Source organism: Nerophis lumbriciformis, linkage group LG31 (genome assembly GCF_033978685.3).
Source record: "Nerophis lumbriciformis linkage group LG31, RoL_Nlum_v2.1, whole genome shotgun sequence".
Classification (NCBI taxonomy): domain Eukaryota; kingdom Metazoa; phylum Chordata; class Actinopteri; order Syngnathiformes; family Syngnathidae; genus Nerophis; species Nerophis lumbriciformis.
Genome location: NC_084578.2, coordinates 15,355,779 through 15,377,215, shown reverse-complemented (window position 1 = coordinate 15,377,215; position 21,437 = coordinate 15,355,779). Strand labels below are relative to the sequence as shown.

Here is a 21,437-nt window from a genome sequence, read left to right as displayed (position 1 = left end):
TTGGTGTGCTTCTCACTAGCGACTAGCGAGGTGCTGTCGCTGATGGAAGTTAGCAGTCCCGCATTCCACTCACAGAGACAAAGATTGTGTATGACTGACAAGAGGGTTCACTTTGTTCATTTAATTCTACTATTGAATGAACGCGCTCAGGTACTGAGAGCAATGCACATGGTGAATCCTCTTGTGCCCTGTTTGGAAGCAAGAGACAAAGAAAACAAACACATGGCAATATATGATTTTGAAATATCAGGTTCATTTTCATTTATAATTTCAATATTTGACTTATTATATATAAAGTAATGCAGTAATTACTTTCCCACTTTCAAGAGTAATTCAATTACTAATTCAATTACTTTTTGGGACCATAACTATGACTATTTAAAAGACTAACAACTCTAAATTGTCTGTAGGGGAGTCTGATTACTTGTCTGTGTGTACAAAATATTCTAGGATAGGCTCCAGCTTTCCCACAACCTTAAAGGGGAACATTATCACAATTTCAGAATTGTTAAAACCATTAAAAATCAGGTCCCTGTGGCTTATTATATTTTTCGAAGTTTTTTTCAAAATTTTACCCATCACGCAATATCCCTAAAAAAAGCTTCAAAGTGCCTGATTTTAACCACCCGTCCATTTTCCTGTGACATCACATAGTGAAGCCAACACAAACAAACATGGCGGAAAGAACAGCAAGCTATAGTGACATTAGCTCGGATTCAGACTCGGATTTCAGCGGCTTAAGCGATTTAACAGATTACGAATGTATTGAAACGGATGGTTGTAGTGTGGAGGCAGGTAGTGAAAACGAAATTGAAGAAGAAACTGAAGCTATTGAGCCATATCGGTTTGAACCGTATGCAAGCGAAACCGACGAAAACGACACGACAGCCAGCGACACGGGAGAAAGCGAGGACGAATTTGGCGATCGCCTTCTAACCAACGATTGGTATGTGTTTGTTTGGCATTAAAGGAAACTAACAACTATGAACTAGGTTTACAGCATATGAAATACATTTGGCAACAACATGCACTTTGAGAGTGCAGACAGTCCAATTTTCATCAATTAATATATTCTGGAGACATACCCTCATGTCAGCAAGCCAGGGAAGCTAGGGTCGATATTCTTCTCTTGATCATCTTCGGGACGGTGTGAGCCAAGACATCCAGGGGGTTTAGCTCACTCGTCTGCGGGAACAAACTGCCGCCATTGCTTGCCATGCTACCGAGGTCCTTTGTCCCTGAATTGCTCACACACTCCGGCAGATTCAATGGGGGTCTGGCGGCAGATTTCTTTGACTTTATCGTTGGAAATGCATCTGCTTTGAGTGTCGCAGGATATCCACACATTCTTGCCATCTCTGTCGTAGCATAGCTTTCGTCGGTAAAGTGTGCGGAACAAACGTCCAATTTCTTGCCACTTTCGCATCTTTGGGCCACTGGTGCAACTTGAATCCGTCCCTGTTCGTGTTGTTACACCCTCCGACAACACACCGACGAGGCATGATGTCTCCAAGGTACGGAAAACAGTTGAAAAAACGGAAAATAACAGAGCTGATTTGACTTGGTGTTTGAGAAAATGGCGGATTGTTCCCGATGCGACGTCACGTTGTGACGTCATCGCTCCGAGAGCGAATATTAGAAAGGCGTTTAATTCGCCAAAATTCACCCATTTAGAGTTTGGAAATCGGTTAAAAAAATATATGGTCTTTTTTCTGCAACATCAAGGTATATATTGACGCTTACATAGGTCTGCTGATAATGTTCCCCTTTAAAACTGGATCAATGGTATTAACAGATATTCCCATTTGTTTTTTTCTTCCAGGCCTTTGTCAAAAAAGTGAAGAACATTGAGCTTCCGAAGTTGGAACAAAGGTTGTCAAACTCCAACATGCAGTTGTGTTCCCTGATAGACTTTGTCTCCCTCTCCCCGTCGGACATGGAGCTCAACAAAAAGACCATTCAGTGGCTTAGGCGTCTGCCATGCATCTTTGAGGATAACCAGCAGATAGTTTCTGAAAAGACAACACAATATCAGAACAGTCTAAAGGTTTGATTCTCACTTTTGCCAAGAAGTTAATGACTGGGGAAAAAAAAACATTAAAAATGAAAAAAGTCATTAAATATTAGTAAGGTTTTTTGTATGTTGGTTCAATAATTGCAGTTGTTCCGGGAGCTTTTTGAGGAAGAACTAGACACTTACAGTGTACAAGTGGAGGAGTTTACTTCCTTTGGTGAACTGGAGGATCTCGGCAAGTACCTGAAGAAAGCTCAGGCCCTCAATAGCAAGCTGGACACCGCAATAGAAAGGGTAATTTAGAATGCTTTTACACAGAACTATAACATTCGTCATTTGTATTGTTTTCAGAAGATGCCATATATCGACTAATGTAGGTAAGTGAATTGTGTCAAATGTTATCCGGTCCGGGCAGCACGGTGGAAGAGGGCTTTGTGCGTCTGCCTCACAATACGAAGGTCCTGAGTAGTCTTGGGTTCAATCCCGGGCTCGGGATCTTTCTGTGTGGAGTTTGCATGTTCTCCCCGTGACTGCGTGGGTTCCCTCCTGGTACTCCGGCTTCCTCCCACCTCCAAAGACATGCACCTGGGGATAGGTTGATTGGCAACACTAAATAGACCCTAGTGTGTGAATGTGAGTGTGAATGTTGTCTGTCTATCTGTGTTGGCCCTGCGATGAGGTGGCGACTTGTCCAGGGTGTACGCCGCCTTCCGCCCGATTGTAGCTGAGATAGGCTCCAGCGACCCCAAAGGGAATAAGCGCTAGAAAATGGATGGATGGGTTATCCGGTCCCTCAAGGTTCAGACTGAAACAATACAAAAAGAATGCCATTGTAAGTTAATAATACTAACACATACACTTGGAAACGTGTTAGCACATTCGCTAATGCTAACAACGCTAGCTTGATTACATTACGATAGCACGTACAAATATGCATGAAAAACCCTTTTTCAGACATCACACATGGGACGGTTTAGTAAGTATGAATTGTTTTAAGTATGTTGTAAAAGTGATATAGAATCCTTTCAAGCCGAAACGCTATGGACTGTTATACTTCCGGTTCAAGGCACGAAACAGGAAGTTTATTTTTTTTAAACCAGCAGCATCTGCAGTGAGCGAATTTGTCCCAAAAAATGCGCCATAGCACAAACAATAACACACCTTTTCAGTGTCTCTGTCAATGTTAAAAAACTATTTGTTGAATACAAAACAGTATGACCGTTAGCGAAGAAAAATCCATAAATTAGCTGCACCCTGTTCAGCATAGAAAAAAAGTAATGGCCTTATATTCTGAAAAATATGGTAAGAGAATATGCTTCATTTGCATACAAATGTGTGCAGTTTGGAAACTAAACGTTGATGTTTCACTCGTTTTATTACCACACAGAGTACCGAAACCTAACTTACAAGTAAACACGACAGCACATTTTCTAAGCGCCTTGTCAAATCACTGTTTGTACTGTAAAACCAACCCCACCAAGGCTCCCTCTCTGTCCAATGGCTTCTGTCTACTGTCCACATGTACAGTACTGTAAATTAATGTATTTTTTATTTTTTTGTGCATTCAATACCATGTTTACTAATTTACTCTTTTTCATCCTTTTGAAAAGATAAATGACTTCAATCTAGAAGAGGAAGCATATGAGTGGCCCTCTTCTCAGTACCCGCTGCGAAAAAAGGTCCAGGACAAGTTAACCCCCTTCCTGCGTCTGTATGAGACAGCCCATGACTTCCAAACCCACCATGAACAGTGGCTTTATGGTCCACTCTCAGGTGTCAACCCAGACAAGGTAGAACATTTCTATCTATCTAAAAAGCCAAAATCGAAGCAAACTGAAACCTTTTTGACCGTGATTTCAGATATTCAATCTCAGATTTCCACTGCTCCGTTCAGCAACTTTCCATTTAAAACACTTTTATGTCTACAATTCACATGCAAATATGATATGTTTTTGTTTATTCATGTTTTTATCTGCCCTTGTAGATAGAAGGGGATGTGGGGAATTACTGGCGCTCCCTGTATAAACTGGAGAAAGGCTTCACTGAAGTGCCCAATGCTCTGGGTTTAGCCACAGTAATGAAGGACAAAGTGGAAGTTTTCAAAAAGGACGTTCCTATGGTTCAGGTGAGGCTCCAAACAAAGCACATTAACAAGCTATCAAATTCAAATTCTAAACAGCACAGTTACAGTATGTAAAATCCAGTGACGTGCGGTGAGGTTGATGGCTGGTGAGGCACTGACTTCATCACAGTCAGATTTACAAACATATGAACCCTAAAGAGTATCTTATTCACCATTTGATTGGCAGCAGTTAACGGGTTATGTTTAAAAGCTCATACCAGCATTCTTCCCTGCTTGGCACTCAGCATCAAGGGTTGGAATTGGGGGTTAAATCACCAAAAATGATTCCCGGGCGCGGCGCCGCTGCTGCCCACTGCTCCCCTCACCTCCCAGGGGGTGAACAAGGGGATGGGTCGAATGCAGACGACAAATTTCATTACACCTAGTGTGTGTGTGACAATCATTGGTACTTTAACTTAACTTTAACTTTACACATACAAACTGTAGCACACAAAAAAGCACATTTAATTAAAAAAACGTTATTATGGTCTTACCTTTACTTATAAATGAAGTCCAAGTGCTGCAACTAAAGCCCTAACTTAAACTTTCCACGTGCAAGATTGAATCTATTTAAAAAAGTGTAACCGAGGGTTTATAAATGTCGCCTATACTGTATGAAACTACAAAATAACAAACACGGAGGCTCCAGTTTACATGAGGACCACTTTATTTACGTTCTTTCAAAAACCTCCGCTCCACTCCAACGTGTTGTCACTTCCGCTCTTAGCGCCTTCAAAATAAGAACTCAAGGCATATACTGTATAACAGCGCATAACAGGAACTTAACATCACAAAGAGGAAAGCCCATAAAAATAGGTTACAAAAGTTATTTAATAAGAAGTAGGGCTGCAGCTAACGATTATTTTTCTATCGATTAATCTATAGATTATTTTTTCGATTAATCGGTTAATCTATAGATTATTTTTTCGATTAATCTATAGATTATTTTTCCTTTTACCGATTTTTTTTTAATTTAAAATGAAGAGGAAAAAATAAATGTAGGCCAGTTTTTTCAAAAGGCATGGCTTTTATTTACAAAAAAAAAAGTATGGCCACTTAGTCAACATTGACAACAACATGACAAAATATTCTGTAACAATGTAAACATTTAAAACTTTTAACATTTAACAAAATTAAAAGTAGCTTACGGTATTTGCTTTTTAATGTGCAAATATAAAAGTAAACATCCAGTGCAAATCTTAATATTCTGGAATAGTATAAGCATTTCAAAAGTAAAAGTATTGCTTATTTTGCTTTAAAATGTGCAAAAATAAAGATAAACATCCAATACAAAAAAGTGCAAAACGGAAATATTCTGTAACAAGTGTAAACATTTCAACAAAAGTAAAAGTATTGCTTATTTGCTAAAATGTGCAAAAATAAAGCTAAACATCCAATACAAAAAAGTGTACAGTGTAAACATTTCAACAAAAGTAAAAGTATTGCTTATTTTGCTTAATAACACAACAATGATAGTATGATTAAAGTGAAAGTTAATTGTTCGTTTGTACATAGTATATGTAACTGTTAATGTTGTAAAAGGTATTTGCACAACTAATTAACGTTAGCGTTTGTGACACGTCTTGTGCCGTGGGGTTCTTTCAGGACCGACAGACTGAACGCCAGACGGCTTTGCCAGGTTTACAATCTTTTAATTTTACACAAAGTCTTTTCTCTTCCAACTGCGCGGATCGCGCACCTGGGCACGATTGCGGCGTCGCTCCCACGTCACAGTAAAGTAGAGTGACGTAAATATGCGACGCGCCGACGCACAAAAACGGCGTCGACATATTTACGTAACCGATGACGTCGACTACGTCGACGCGTCGTTTCAGCCTTAATAAGAAGCCAAAAAGTGCAAAAACAATAATGTTCGTGTTGGAGGAGTTGTGAATTAGATACACCTGCAGTCTGCAGGTGTACATAATGTTGTGGCCCTGCAGTCATTCACAACTCCTCCAACACAAACATTATTGTTTTTGCACTTTTTGGCTTCTTATGAAATATATTTTTTAAATAGATTCAATCTTGCACGTGGAAAGTTTAAGTGTGGGCTTTAGTTGATATAACAATTCTACGGCGGGGGTGCAGGAGGCGGGATTACTGCGAGCCTCAGCCAGTGCGTCTTTTGCAGCAGTTTTATGATCGCTCAGCACAAGAAATACGTTACACACATACAGTTGTTGACAAAATACACTGTACATTATATACCTCAGCTAACTAAACTATGGAAATGTATAATATAGTTCATATAGCAATACAGTCTCACTGCACAGCAGGCCAGCAGTTAGCCGAGTCCGGAATCCATGTTGAGGTACTGAGTGACGTGCCTCAACTGGCTGCTGTTCACCGCACCATCTCTTCTCAGTATTTGAACGGCAAATGTGAAAATTCAGCGATTTTGAATAAAAATAATCTAAAACTGGTGAAGTTAAATGGAAAATAACTTTATAGTATAATCACTGGATACGTATAACAGTTTAATTTTTTTTTTTTCTTTTTACATTTTTTTTCTTTCCATGATGGCGCCTCACCTGCCTCTAGTGACTGCACGTCACTGGTAAAATCTGGTAATTCTGTATTTCCATCAATATATTCACTTTTATACTTTTTCACCAGGTACTTTGTAATCCAGGTCTGCGTGAACGCCACTGGAATGCTTTGAGCGACATAGCTGGCAGGCCCTTACACACGGCCGACGAAGAGGCCTGTATGTCCCACTTTCTGGCTTTGAACCTGGAAGAGCACCTACCCACATTTGAAGGCATCAGTGAGGCAGCCAGCAAAGAGTATTCACTGGAAAAGGCTTTGGAGAAGATGACCAGTGAATGGGGTGATATAGTGTTCAAACTTCTGCCTTATCGTGAGACGGGCACGAGCATCTTGTCCTCTGTGGACGAAGTGCAGATGCTGCTGGATGATCACATTGTAAAAACCCAAACCATGAAGGGCTCTCCTTTCATTAAGCCTTTTGAGGTGGAGATCAAGTGAGAAAAGAGAGAATGCATTGTTTGGTTGTTGTTGGAAGTGTTGAGTTCATTAAGGATTTTACACGTTTTTACGTACTAGGGGAACTTTGTAATACATTGAGCCTGGTTACATGCACATTTCCAAAGGTTTTTGGTCCCCTGCTGTTCAGTTTTCATTCAGGAAAAAGATTTGCACTGCACATGTAAACGAGTGAAATCAACCGTTCCGGGCCCCGACCTATGTGCGAATGAACCGTTTTGGACTGCTGGGGTACGCCTTTCCACAACCGTTTAATCACGCATGTATACACCCGAGACCTATTTACTCTGATGTCGGACGGAACGTCATCACGTTTATGGTATTACAAACCCCGTTTCCATATGAGTTGGGAAATTGTGTTAGATGTAAATATAAACGGAATACAATGATTTTCAAATCCTTTTCAACCCATATTCAATTGAATGCACTACAAAGACAAGATATTTGATGTTCAAACTCATAAACGTATTTTTTTTTTGCAAATAATAATTAACTTAGAATTTCATGGCTGCAACATGTGCCAAAGTAGTTGGGAAAGGGCATGTTCACCACTGTGTTACATGGCCTTTCCTTTTAACAACACTCAGTAAACGTTTGGGAACTGAGGAGACACATTTTTTAAGCTTCTCAGGTGGAATTCTTTCCCATTCTTGCTTGATGTACAGCTTAAGTTGTTCAACAGTCCGGGGGTCTCCGTTGTGGTATTTTCGGCTTCATAATGCGCCACACATTTTCAATGGGAGACAGGTCTGGACTACAGGCAGGCCAGTCTAGTACCCGCACTCTTTTACTATGAAGCCACGTTGATGTAACACGTGGCTTGGCATTGTCTTGCTGAAATAAGCAGGGGCGTCCAAGGTAACGTTGCTTGGATGGCAATATATGTTGCTCCAAAACCTGTATGTACCTTTCAGCATTAATGGCGTCTTCACAGATGTGTAAGTTACCCATGTCTTGGGCAGTAATACACCCCCATACCATCACAGATGCTGGTTTTTCATCTTTGCGCCTATAACAATCCGGATGGTTCTTTTCCTCTTTGGTCCGGAGGACACAACGTCCACAGTTTCCAAAAACAATTTGAAATGTGGACTCGTCAGACCACAGAACACTTTTCCACTTTGTATCAGTCCATCTTAGATGAGCTCAGGCTCAGCGAAGCCGAAGGCGTTTCTGGGTGTTGTTGATAAATGGTTTTCGCCTTGCATAGGAGAGTTTTAACTTGCACTTACAGATGTAGCGACCAACTGTAGTTACTGACAGTGGGTTTCTGAAGTGTTCCTGAGCCCATGCACTGATGTCGCTTGTTGATGCAGTACAGCCTGAGGGATCGAAGGTCACGGGCTTAGCTGCTTACGTGCAGTGATTTCTCCAGATTCTCTGAACCCTTTGATGATATTACGGACCGTAGATGGTGAAATCCCTAAATTCCTTGCAAAAGCTGGTTGAGAAAGGTTTTTCTTAAACTGTTCAACAATTTGCTCACGCATTTGTTGACAAAGTGGTGACCCTCGCCCCATCCTTGTTTGTGAATGACTGAGCATTTCATGGCATCTACTTTTATACCCAATCATGGCACCCACCTGTTCCCAATTTGCCTGTTCACCTGTGGGATGTTCCAAATAAGTGTTTGATGAGCATTCCTCAACTTTATCAGTATTTATTTCCACCTTTCCCAACTTCTTTGTCACGTGATGCTGGCATCAAATTCTAAAGTTAATGATTATTTGCAAAAAAAAAAAAAAAAAAATGTCTATCAGTTTGAACATCAAATATGCTGTCTTTGTAGCATATTCAACTGAATATGGGTTGAAAATGATTTGCAAATCATTGTATTCCGTTTATATTTACATCTTCCCAACTCATATAGAAACGGGGTTTGTACGTCGAGTGACACTTCAAAAGCGGGGCGGGAGAGACATGAGAACGAGGAAGAAGAAGGAGAAATACAAACAAACAGCATGGCGAGCAAAAGTCAGCATTACTGGTGTGACGAGGAGACTACGGTCTGCCTTAGCATTCTGAAGGAACTTAACATTATGGCGCGTATAGATGGAAGAAAGTACAGAAACTGTGACATTTATAAAAAAGTGTGTGAAGACTTGCGCGATGCTGGCTATGTTCGGACAACCGAACATACGGCTCGACGCCTCAATCATTGGTATGTTTTCATCTACAAAACCATTCTGGGTATCACTCCATCTTATCTGTCTTGTATTTTAACAAGGAAACAAGGAAGTCACAATCTTCGTTCAATGAATGTTCTGCAATTTGTCGTCCCCAAAGTAAGAACTGAACTGGGCAAGAAAGCATTTAGGTTTTCAGCACCGAAGGCTTGGAATAACCTACAATCGAATATTAAACTTCAAACCCTTGTTACATTGAATGAGTTTAAAGGCTTACTGAAACCCACTACTACCGACCACGCAGTCTGATAGTTTATATATCAATGATGAAATCTTAACATTGCAACACATGCCAATACGGCCGGGTTAGCTTACTAAAGTGCAATTTTAAATTTTGCGCAAAATATCCTGCTGAAAACGTCTCGGTATGATGACGTCGGCGCGTGACGTCACGGATTGTAGCGGACATTTTGGGACAGCATGGTGGCCAGCTATTAAGTCGTCTGTTTTCATCGCAAAATTCCACTGTATTCTGGACATCTGTGTTGGTGAATCTTTTGCAATTTGTTCAATGAACAATGGAGACAGCAAAGAAGAAAGCTGTAGGTGGGAAGTGGTCTATTGCGGCAGGTGTTGTGCTGGATAACACACCCCCGCCGTAGAATGCACCCCCTGACTGTTTTGCCGTGTTTCATTGTTTACATTCCCGAAAGATGACAGTCATGCTTTACCATTGGCCTGTGGAGAACTGGGACAACAGAGACTCTTACCAGGAGGACTTTGAGTTGGATGCGCAGACGCGGTGCCGTGAGTACGCATGCAGCTGTGGCTTCCAAACATTTGATCGCTTGCTCGTACGTGCGTGCCGCTATGTGCATGTCACGTACGTAACTTTGGGGACTTTGGGGAAATATATGTGCTGTATGAACTTTGGGGAGGTGAACTGTACTTTGGGCTGTGGGATTGAGTGTGTTGTGCAGGTGTTTGAGTTGTATTGGCGGTTTATATGGACGGGAGTTTATTTACTGTTTTAGTCATTCCCAGCTGAATATCAGGTCCCACCCGCCTCTCACAGCATCTTGCCTATCTGAATCGCTCCCACTGCCCTCTAGTCCTTCACTCTCACTTTCCTCATCCACGAATCTTTCATCCTCGTTCAAATTAATGGGGAAATCGTCGCTTTCTCGGTCCGAATCGCTCTCGCTGCTGGTGGCCATGATTGTAAACAATGTGCAGATGTGAGGAGCTCCACAACCTGTGACGTCACGCTACTCGTCTGCTACTTCCGGTACAGGCAAGGCTTTTTTATCAGCGACCAAAAGTTGCGAACTTTATCGTCAATGTTCTCTACTAAATCCTTTCAGCAGAAATATGGCAATATCGCGAAATGATCAAGTATGACACATAGAATGGACCTGCTATCCACGTTTAAATAAGAAAATCGCATTTCAGTAGGCCTTTAAAGCTTCTGTGAAAGGACTGCAGTCTACCTTGTCTGTATGAGCAAGTTTTAATGTTGTAAATGTGATGTTTTATGTATTTGTTTACTGTTTTTAATGTAACCTTGCTGCTGCCCTCTTGGCCAGGTCTCTCTTGGAAAAGAGATCTTTGATCTCAATGGGATTTTACCTAGTTAAATAAAGGCTAAATAAATTAAATAAAAAAACCGAGCAGGATAAGTATCGTTGGAAGACGCTCAAGACGACATACTATAAAGCTAAAAAACAGAACAACACCAGCGGCTGGAATCCTGACGGTTTTGTCCATTACGACCTAATAGACCGCTGACATTGGCGGGAGAGGAGTCGAGCAGAGTGGATGTCGGCTTCGAGGGGGGCCACGTTGTCGACGACGACCCCGGTAAGTTTGGCTAACGTTAGCCAACTTGCTAGCAAAAGTAAAACCATTTTAGAACAAGCCAAATACTAACCCTAGGCGCTAACACACACGCACTGAAGCCATAATGTAATCTATTTATAGGCTTTCTGCTAGTTACCCCTACTTCTCATGTAAACGGCATACGCTAGTTCTCGCAGCGCATGTAAACACTGTAAACCTAACAATTGGAAAACTAACCTCCGAGGGAAAACTGAACAGCAGGGGACCAAAAACGTTTGGAAATGCCCATGTAACGGCAGTCATTGACTTTGTGTTGAGGTGTGAAACACTGTAGGTGGTGGCTGAGGTCAATCTAAGGTCCATCAGCATGTTTAACCCTCTGAAATAAAGTAGAAGAGTGCCCTTCCTTCTTTAACGAATAAATTGTACTTGCAGAGATTGGGAGGGCACCTTGTTGCTTCTCCAAGAGATCCTGGATGAATGGTTAAAGGTACAATCCACGTGGCTTTACCTGGAGCCCATCTTCAGCTCGCCAGACATCATGGCTCAGATGCCTGATGAAGGACGGCGTTTTACAAATGTTGACAAAACCTGGAAGGACATCATGAAACAAGTTGCAGTGGTAAGAAATTAGTCTAAATGTATTCACTCACTATATCACTCATTCTGCTGAAACAAAACAAATGGAAGGTCCAAAAGCACTGAACCATCAAAATAGTATAGAACAAAGGGTAATAAATGATAAATGGGTTATACTTGTATAGTGCTTTTCTACCTTCAAGGTACTCAAAGCGCTTTGACAGTATTTCCAATTCACCCATTCACACACATTCACACACTGATGGCGGGAGCTGCCATGCAAGGCGCTAACCAGCAGCCATCAGGAGCAAGGGGTGAAGTGTCTTGCTCAAGGACACAACGGACGTGACTAGGATGGTAGAAGGTCAGGCAATGGCGCCCCATAATACACCTGCTGTGATCCTGTTTTTATGTTTTTATGTTTTTATTAATTCTATTTTAATTATTTATTTTTTTATCGTGTTCTGTTTGTGTTGTGTTGTGTTTGCTCGGTACTCGTTTTATCTTTTAACCTGTTCATTGTACAGCACTTTGGCTACCCCTGTGGTAAATTTTAAATGTGCTCTATAAATAAAGTTGATTTGATTTGATTTGATTTGAAGGTGGGGATTGAACCCCAGTGACCAGCAACCCTCCGATTGCTGACACGGCCACTCTACCAACTTCGCCATGCCGTTAAAACAGTGTAGATGAGAGGAGTAGAAACAAAAGATGTTGTATTGATGTCCTCTAAAAGTTTTCAGAGTAACAGCGTGCTCAGTACACCTGGCAACGACACAACCATATGCATGCTCGCAACATAGCTAAAAGCCAGTTCGAGGGGTTAAAAAAACATGATTTTAATGCATCTGTTTAATCAGAAGTGATGAGTACACTGACAGTTTTTGCTTCTGTTAACTGAGCAGAAGTTAAGAATTGTTATCAAATAAAGCCAGAAATCTTGGGGTTATTTTAGATTCTGATTTACATTTCGACAGTCACATCATATCAGTAACAAAATCGGCCTACTATCACCTCAAAAATGTAACAAGACTTAGAGGGTTCATGTCAGCTCAAAACTTAGAAAAACTTGTACATGCCTTTATTACCAGTAGGCTAGACTATTGTAATGGTCTCCTTGCAGGTCTTCCCAAAAAAACTGTCAGGCAGCTACAGCTTGTTCAGAACGCTGCTGCTAGAGTTCTAAGACCAAAAAATGTGAGCACATTACACCAATTCTTAAATCCTTACATTGGCTCCCTGTAGATCAGAGAATTGATTTCAAAATCCTCCTGCTCACATATAAATCACTACATGGTCTAGGGCCGAAGTATATCACTGATATGCTCCCACTATATAAGCCCTCTAGATCACTAAGATCTTCTGAGACCGAATCTGTTAGCGGTTCCCAGAGTAAACTCAAATCAAGGGAGAGCATCATTCAGTCACTATGCAACAAATAGCTGGAATACTCTTCCTGAAGATGTCAGACTTTCCCCAACTCTGACTACTTTTAAAACTAGACTGAAAACTTTTATGTTCACCTTAGCTTTCAGCTAAATCTTTTAATCTTTTAACTTTTAACATCCGCACTGTTTTTATTTTTATTGTCTGCATTTTAATTTTGCTTTTATTTTCTTTCATTTCACTTTGTTGTCTGTGAAGCACTTTGAGTCTGCCTTGTGTATGAAAAGCGCTATACAAATAAAGTTGCCTTGCCTTGCCTTGCCTACATGCTGTTTATGAATGTTCAACATGTCAATAAGAAACTATCCAACCACCATTCTATCTTCTGCAGGACAAGCATGTGTTGGTAGTCATAAAAATCGATAGCATGCTCGATAGGCAGAAGAAGTCCAATGAGCATCTGGAGATCATCCTGAAAGGGCTTAATAACTACCTGGAGAAGAAGCGTCTGTATTTCCCACGCTTTTTCTTTCTTTCAAACGAGGAGCTGTTGGAAATCCTTTCTGAGACCAAAGACCCTACAAGGTAAACTAAAACATTTTATTATATTTCTGATGTGCTTTGATGTCAATCAACAATTACATTTATACCCAAATATTGTTTTTGCTCCATGAGGATCAAATTGGAGATACCGTAGATATATGGACAGGTAGATTCTTAATTAAAACTCCAGCAACCTGGCATAGTCTTACTGGTAGGTGCAAGGAAGCATTTTAAGAATAATAAGTACTGAGAAAACAGTTTAATACAGTAACCTCCAAATCTGTTCAAATTTAGTAAAAGTGGCTAAAGCAATTGGAATCAAGTGTTCAATAGTGCTGTAGTAATGTTTGTTTTAATCATAAAGCCTTTATTACCAATACGCACAATTAATTTGACTGTTACTTTATAACAACTGTCATACTACTAGCTACTATTAATAATAATCAATACAAAATAAACTGTGAACCCTATCTTTAATGACATGTGACAGACACAATGAAGGATGCACCCATAGAGACTAGAAACAGCTCATTTATTGGTGTACATCAGTGGTTCTTAAACTTTGTTCACCAGGTACTACCTCAGAAAACACGTGGGTCTCCAATTACCACCGTAATTACCAACATTCAAATTCAGTAGCATATTAGGCCTAAATATTTATTAAAACAGGGCAAAGGTTTTATTTGACAAGGTTGGCCCTAGTGTGTGAATGTGAGTGTGGATGTCATACTTGCCAACCCTCCCGGATTTTCCAGGAGACTCCTGAAATTCAGCGCCTCTCCCGAAAACCTCCCGGGACAAATTTTCTCCCGAAAATCTCCCGAAATTCAGGCGGTCTTGAGTGACGTGTCGACAGCCTGTTTTCACGTCCGCTTTCCCACAATAAAACAGTGTGCCTGCCCAATGACGTTATTACTGTAGAATAATGGAGGGCGCGAGTTCTTGGTTTCTTATGTGGGTTTATTGTTAGGCAGTTTCATTAACGTCCTCCCAGCGCGGCAACAACACACAACAACAGCAGTCACGTTTTCGTCTACCGTAAAGCAGTTCGTCTGCCGTAAACAGCAATGTTGTGACACTCTTAAACAGGGCAATACTGCCATCTACTGTACATGCATATGTGACATTAACATCTACGGATTTTAGAGAGTGCAGTGCACAACTGCGCACACAACAAGGAGACAAATCAGAATGCATCATCAGAGAGGGTGTTCAGCATGGTTAGAAAAATAGTGACAGAGAATAGAACAAGGATGGACAATTCAACCCTTAACTCAACAATGAGTAGATGAGTGTTATGTGTGTGTATATGTGTAAATAAATGAACACTGAAATTCAAGTATTTCTCTTATTTATATATATATATATATATATATATATATATATATATATATATATATATATATATATATAGCTAGAATTCACTGAAAGTCAAGTATGGTGTGCGACCCCAAAAGGGACAAGCGTTAGAAAATGGATGGATGGATGGATGGATGGAACTCTATTTGATATTTTTGGTCACTGTAACATTACACAAAGTTTGAACAGTAACACTATGTTTGACTATTTAAATAAGTGAATCTTTGGTGTACCACTAAATGGAGCCTGTGTACCACTAGAGGTTTGAGAATCACTGGAGTACATTATATTCACTTGTAGTTAATATTGTGAACCTATTGTTGACTGCTCCATATTATATTGAGCAGCCAGGACGGAGAGTGTGTTCTATTTTGCTACTATACACTACCACGATATGGTATTACATCTCTGGTTTAATGTTGAGCTTGAGTTGTATTATACTCAGCATATTTCTTATTTTGGCAATAACTAGTACTAGTGGAGTGGTTCTCAAACTTTTTTCACCAGCTACCACTTCAGAAAACACTTGGCTCTCCAAGTACAACCATGATGACCAACATGAAAATACAGTAGCAAAGTGTTGTGTACAGCAGTCTTTTTCAATCACTGTGCCGCGGCACACTAGTGTGCCGTGAGATACAGTCTGGTGTGCCGTGGGAGATTATCTAATTTCACCTATTTGGGTTAAAAATATTTTTTGCAAACCACTAATTATAATCCGCAAATTATGTGTTGTTGTTGAGTGTCGGTGCTGTCTAGAGCTCGGCAGAGTAACAATGTTATACTTTTCCATATCAGTAGGTGGCAGCCGGTAGCTAATTGCTTTGTAGATGTCGGAAACAGCGGGAGGCAGCGTGCAGGTAAAAAGGTATCTAATGCTTAAACCAAAAATAAACAAAAGGTGAGTGCACCTAAGAAAAGGCATTGAAGCTTAGGGAAAGCTATGTAGAACGAAACTAAAACTGAACTAGCTACAAAGTAAACAAAAACAGAATGCTGGACGACAGCAAAGACTTACTGTGGAGCAAAGACCGTGTCCACAATGTACATCCGAACATGACATGACAATCAACAATGTCCCCACAAAGAAGGATAAAAACAACTGAACTATTCTTGATTGCTAAAACAAAGTAGATGCGGGAAATATCGCTCAAAGGAAGACATGAAACTGCTACAGGAAAATACCATAAAAGAGAGAAAAAGCCACCAAAATAGGAGCGCAAGACAAGAACTAAAACACTGCACACAGGAAAACGGGGTGTGATGTGACAGGTCGGGACAGCACACCTACTTTGAGACAAGAACTATGGTCATGCATGCTTGGTTATGGTTTAAAGTCATATCCAACAATTGCAACGACTTTTTACTGTCAACTGAGCTAGTTTTTTAATGATTTCTGCTGGTGGTGTGCCTCCGGATTTTTTCAATGCAAAAAATGTGCCTTGGCTCAAAAAGGTTGAAAAACACTGGTTTACAGTATAGATTGGCTTCCTCTTCCTAAGTACTCTTGGGTTTTTAAATCACTTGAGTTAAAATAGAGTGCAATACTTCAGTGTTTTTCAACCACTGTGCCGCAGCACACTAGTGTGCTATGAGATACAGTCTGGTGTGCCATGGGAGGTTATGTACTTTCACTTATTTGGGTTAAAAATATTTTTTGTAAACCAGTAAGTATAATCCGCAAATAGTGTGCCGTTGTTGAGTGTCGGTGCTGTCTAGAACTCAGCAGAGTAACCATGTTATACTCTTCTATATCAGTAGGTGGCAGCCGGTAGCTAATTGCTTTGTAGATGTCGAGAACAGATCGAGTGAGACTTAGACTTAGACAAATTTGAATGATCCACAAGGGAAATTGTTCCCTGAGACGACGATGGTTTGTCGTGATCACAATATGCAGACGACAGCGGGAGGCAGTGTGCAGGTAAAAAGGTGTCTAATGATTAAACCAAAAATAAACAAAAGGGTAGTGGCCCTAAGAAAAGGCATTAAAGCTTAGGGATGGCTATGCAGAACGAAAGTAAAACTGAACTGGCTACAAAGTAAACTAAAACAGAATGCTGGACGACAGCAAAGACTTACAGCGTGTGGAGCAGAGACGGCGTCCACAAAGTACATCCGTACATGACATGACAATCAACAATGTCCACACAAAAAAAGATAGCAACAACTGGGGAATAGCGCTCAAAGGAAGATATGAAACTGCAACAGGAAAATACCAACAATAGAGGAAAAGCTACCAAAATAGGAGCAAAATACAAGCACTAAAACACTACACATAAGAAAAGACCAAAAAACTCAAAATATGTCAGGATGTGATGTGACAGGTCGTGACAGTACACCTACTTTGAGACAAGAGCTATAGCGATGCATGGTTGGTTATGGTTTGAATTCATATCCAACAATTGCGACGACGACTTTTTATTGTCTACTGATTTACATTTTTTAATGATTTCTGCTGGTGGTGTGCCTCCGGATTTTTTCAAAAAAAGGTTGAAAAACAATGCTGCAACCAGCAGAGGCACTATTGGTTCCGTCTCAAGTAGTTTGTGGAACATCGCTTGTGTTCTTCCTCCACTATGGCAGAATTATTCTAGAATAGTGGTTGTCAAACTTTTTTCACCACGTACCACCTCAGAAAACCCTTGTAAACCATACTTGCCAACCCTCCCGAATTTTCCGGGAGACTCCCGAAATTCAGCGCCTCTCTCGAAAACCTCGCGGGACAAATATTCTCCCGAAAATCTCCCAGTTTTCAGCCGGAACTGGAGGCCACGCCCCCTCCAGCTCCATGCAGACCTGAGTGAGGACAGCCTTTTTTCATGACGGCAGGACAACAGGGTGACAAGAACTAAATCATCCAGACTAGAGATAAATTGTATTATTATGTTTATCTTACCTACAAATAAATATATTTGTTAATTTAAAAAAAAAACTAAATACATTTGTACTATATTTTAATAAAAACATCAAAATTAATTGTATTTTTATTTGTATTTTTTCTGACTCCTTATTACATCCAGCCATAGAATTATACATTTAAATAAACATGTTTGAAATAATTAATTTTAAATGATCATAATAATTCATTTAAAATGACCATATCTAATTATTAAAATAATTGCTTGTTTATCAACAACTTTAGCATTTTATTCATTACATTTTGAAGCTCTCAGAAGCCAAGTTATGTTATATTCCTTAAGATTTATTTATGCAAGTTTGAAGTATCAATTATCTAAACACAGTTTTGTTTGCATATTTTCAGGATGTGTATATATATATATATATATATATATATATATATATATATATATATATATATATATATGTATGTGTGTATGAAATGCTTGACTTGGTGAATTCTAGCTGTCAATATACTCCTCCCCTCTTAACCACACCCCCAACAACGCCCCCCACCCCCACCCCCCCACCTCCCGAAATCGGAGGTCTCAAGGTTGGCAAGTATGTTGTAAACCCAAGTAATACCATAATGACTAACATGAAAGTACAGTAGCAAAGTAGACCTAAATAGTCATTTAAAACAAGTTTTACTTAACAGTTACAGTATATTTAATATTTTTGGCCACTGTAAACATTATACACAGTTTGAACAGTAACACTGTGTTTGAAAATTTAATCAAGTGATTATTTGGCGTACAACTCGATGGAGCTCGCGTGGTTGAAGTACCACAGTTTGAGAATCACTGCTCTATTGCGAAGGCATAACCAAACAACTAAACACAAAAAAGCCAAATAAAAACCAAAAGCCCCCAAATAATCCTCCAGATGCTGATTGACAAAAGTCTGATGAAAACCTGAAACGCTCTCATGCAATTTGCTGATGTCAAGACAGTTGTTTTTTTTCCTTTCTCTCTTCAAGGGTGCAGCCTTTCTTGAAGAAGTGTTTTGAGGGCATCAACCGTGTGACGTTCACCGAAGACCTTGACATCACTCACATGAAGAGCAGTGAGGGTGAAGAAGTCCTGCTGGTTGATGTGATTTGCACCCCGAATGCCCGCGGCCAAGTGGAGAAATGGCTTCTGGAACTTGAGAATGACATGATTGCCTCGCTGCATAAGGTGTCTCTTTTTGATGCCAGGCTTGAATAGAAAACTGCTCTTTTTGACCTGACCTTCTTGTGGCCCGTCACAGGTGGTAGGGGAAGCAATCATAGCATACCCAACAGAGAAAAGGATTGACTGGGTGCGTGCATGGCCTGGCCAGGCAGTGCTCTGTGTTTCACAGGTTTATTGGACAAAGGATATCCATGACGCCATTAAGTCAGGACAGAAGGTATTCATGTGCACATGCAAGCATCTTTAAGTTGGGATATGTTTTTATTATTATTTGTATTCCATTGAAACTAAGTGTCCATGTAAAACATGCGCAAACTTTATAGCAGACGCAAGACTGATGCCTTAGGCTCGTGTGCGGAGGTTTGCACCTCTTAAATGAGCAATATAGAGGGCGCAATCAATTTTGCATGTGCACATGTACTGATGTGTGTAGATGTATATATATATATATATATATATATATATATATATATATATATATATATATATATATATATATATATATATATTTATATATATATATTTATATTTATATATATATATTTATATATATATATATATAAGGGATGTCGATATTAGGGATGTCGATATTATCGGCCGATAAATGCGTTAAAATGTAATATCGGAAATTATCGGTATCGTTTTTTTTTATTATCGGTATCGTTTTTTATTTATTTATTTATTTATTTTATTTTTTTATTTTTTATTAAATCAACATAAAAAACACAAGATACACTTACAATTAGTGCACCAACCCAAAACACCTCCCTCTCCCATTTACACTCATTCACACTCATTCACACAAAAGGGTTGTTTCTTTCTGTTATTAATATTCTGGTTCCTACATTATATGTCATTATATATCAATACAGTCTGCAATGGATACAGTCCGTAAGCACACATGATTGTGCGTGCTGCTGGTCCACTAATAGTACTAACCTTTAACAGTTAATTTTACTAATTTTCATTAATTACTAGATTCTATGTAACTGTTTTTATATTGTTTTACTTTTTTTTTTGTTCAAGAAAATTTATTTATCTTATTTTATAAATTTTTTTAAAAAGTACCTTATCTTCACCATACCTGGTTGTCCAAATTAGGCATGATAATGTGTTAATTCCACGACTGCATATATCGGTTGATATCGATATCGGTTGATATCAGTATCGGTAATTAAAGAGTTGGACAATATCGGATATCGGCAAAACGCCTTTATCGGACACCCCTAATATATATATATATATATATATATATATATATATATATATATATATATATACACATATATATATGTATATGTATATATATATATATATTAGGGATGTCCGATAATATCGGCCTGCCGATATTATCGGCCGATAAATGCGTTAAAATGTAATATTGGAAATTATCGGTATCGTTTTTTTTATTATCGGTATCGTTTTTCATTTATTTATTTATTTTAATTTTTTTTATTTTTTTTTAAATCAACATAAAAAACACAAGATACACTTACAATTAGTGCACCAACCCAAAAAACCTCCCTCCCCCATTCACACTCATTCACACAAAAGGGTTGTTTCTTTCTGTTATTAATATTCTGGTTCCTACCTTATATGTCAATATATATCAATACAGTCTGCAATGGATACAGTCCGTAAGCACACATGATTGTGCGTGCTGCTGGTCCACTAATAGTACTAACCTTTAACAGTTAATTTTACTAATTTTCATTAATTACTAGATTCTATGTAACTGTTTTTATATTGTTTTACTTTCTTTTTTATTCAAGAAAATGTTTAAAATGTATTTATCTTATTTTATTTTTTATTTATTTTTTTAAAGTACCTTATCTTCACCATACCTGGTTGTCCAAATTAGGCATGATAATGTGTTAATTCCATGACTGCATATATTGGTTGGTATCGGTATCGGTTGATATCGGTATTGGTAATTAAAGAGTTGGACAATATCGGAATATCGGATATCGGCAAAAATCCATTATCGGACATCCCTAATATATATATATATATTATGTGTGTGTGTATATCAAAGACAGCACCCACCCTGGCTCTGACCTGTTCCACCTGCTGCCCTCTGGGAAGCGCTACAGGTGCATTAAAACCAAAACAAACAGGCTAAAGAACAGCTTCTTCCCCAGGGCCATAACCATCCTGAACGGACTGCCCCATTGTCCCTCATAACTGCCTTCTCTTCGGTGCAATAACCCATTCCACCAACAACCCTGTTTTTGTTTTGTTTTTTCATGTATATATTCATTTCACACCATATTCATTGCACTTCTACATTTTTTAAATTTTTATATATTTGCACATTGTTTTTCTAGCATGCACACATCGCACTGTATGGAATGGCCTCAATCTCGTTACCTTGCGTAATGACAATA

General features: G+C 39.2%; 1 protein-coding gene across 1 annotated transcript in view; it reads left to right on the top strand.

Annotated features, from left to right (window-relative positions):
• dnah7 (dynein, axonemal, heavy chain 7) overlaps positions 1-21,437 on the top strand; it is a 213,001-nt gene that overhangs the window by 27,900 nt on the left and 163,664 nt on the right. The window contains exons 14-22 of the mRNA XM_061926536.1: positions 1,823-2,047; positions 2,162-2,308; positions 3,625-3,804; positions 3,999-4,139; positions 6,756-7,123; positions 11,546-11,732; positions 13,467-13,660; positions 18,855-19,053; positions 19,127-19,267. Coding sequence (XP_061782520.1) covers positions 1,823-2,047; positions 2,162-2,308; positions 3,625-3,804; positions 3,999-4,139; positions 6,756-7,123; positions 11,546-11,732; positions 13,467-13,660; positions 18,855-19,053; positions 19,127-19,267 — 1,782 coding nt within the window. The remainder of the gene's footprint in view (positions 1-1,822; positions 2,048-2,161; positions 2,309-3,624; positions 3,805-3,998; positions 4,140-6,755; positions 7,124-11,545; positions 11,733-13,466; positions 13,661-18,854; positions 19,054-19,126; positions 19,268-21,437) is intronic.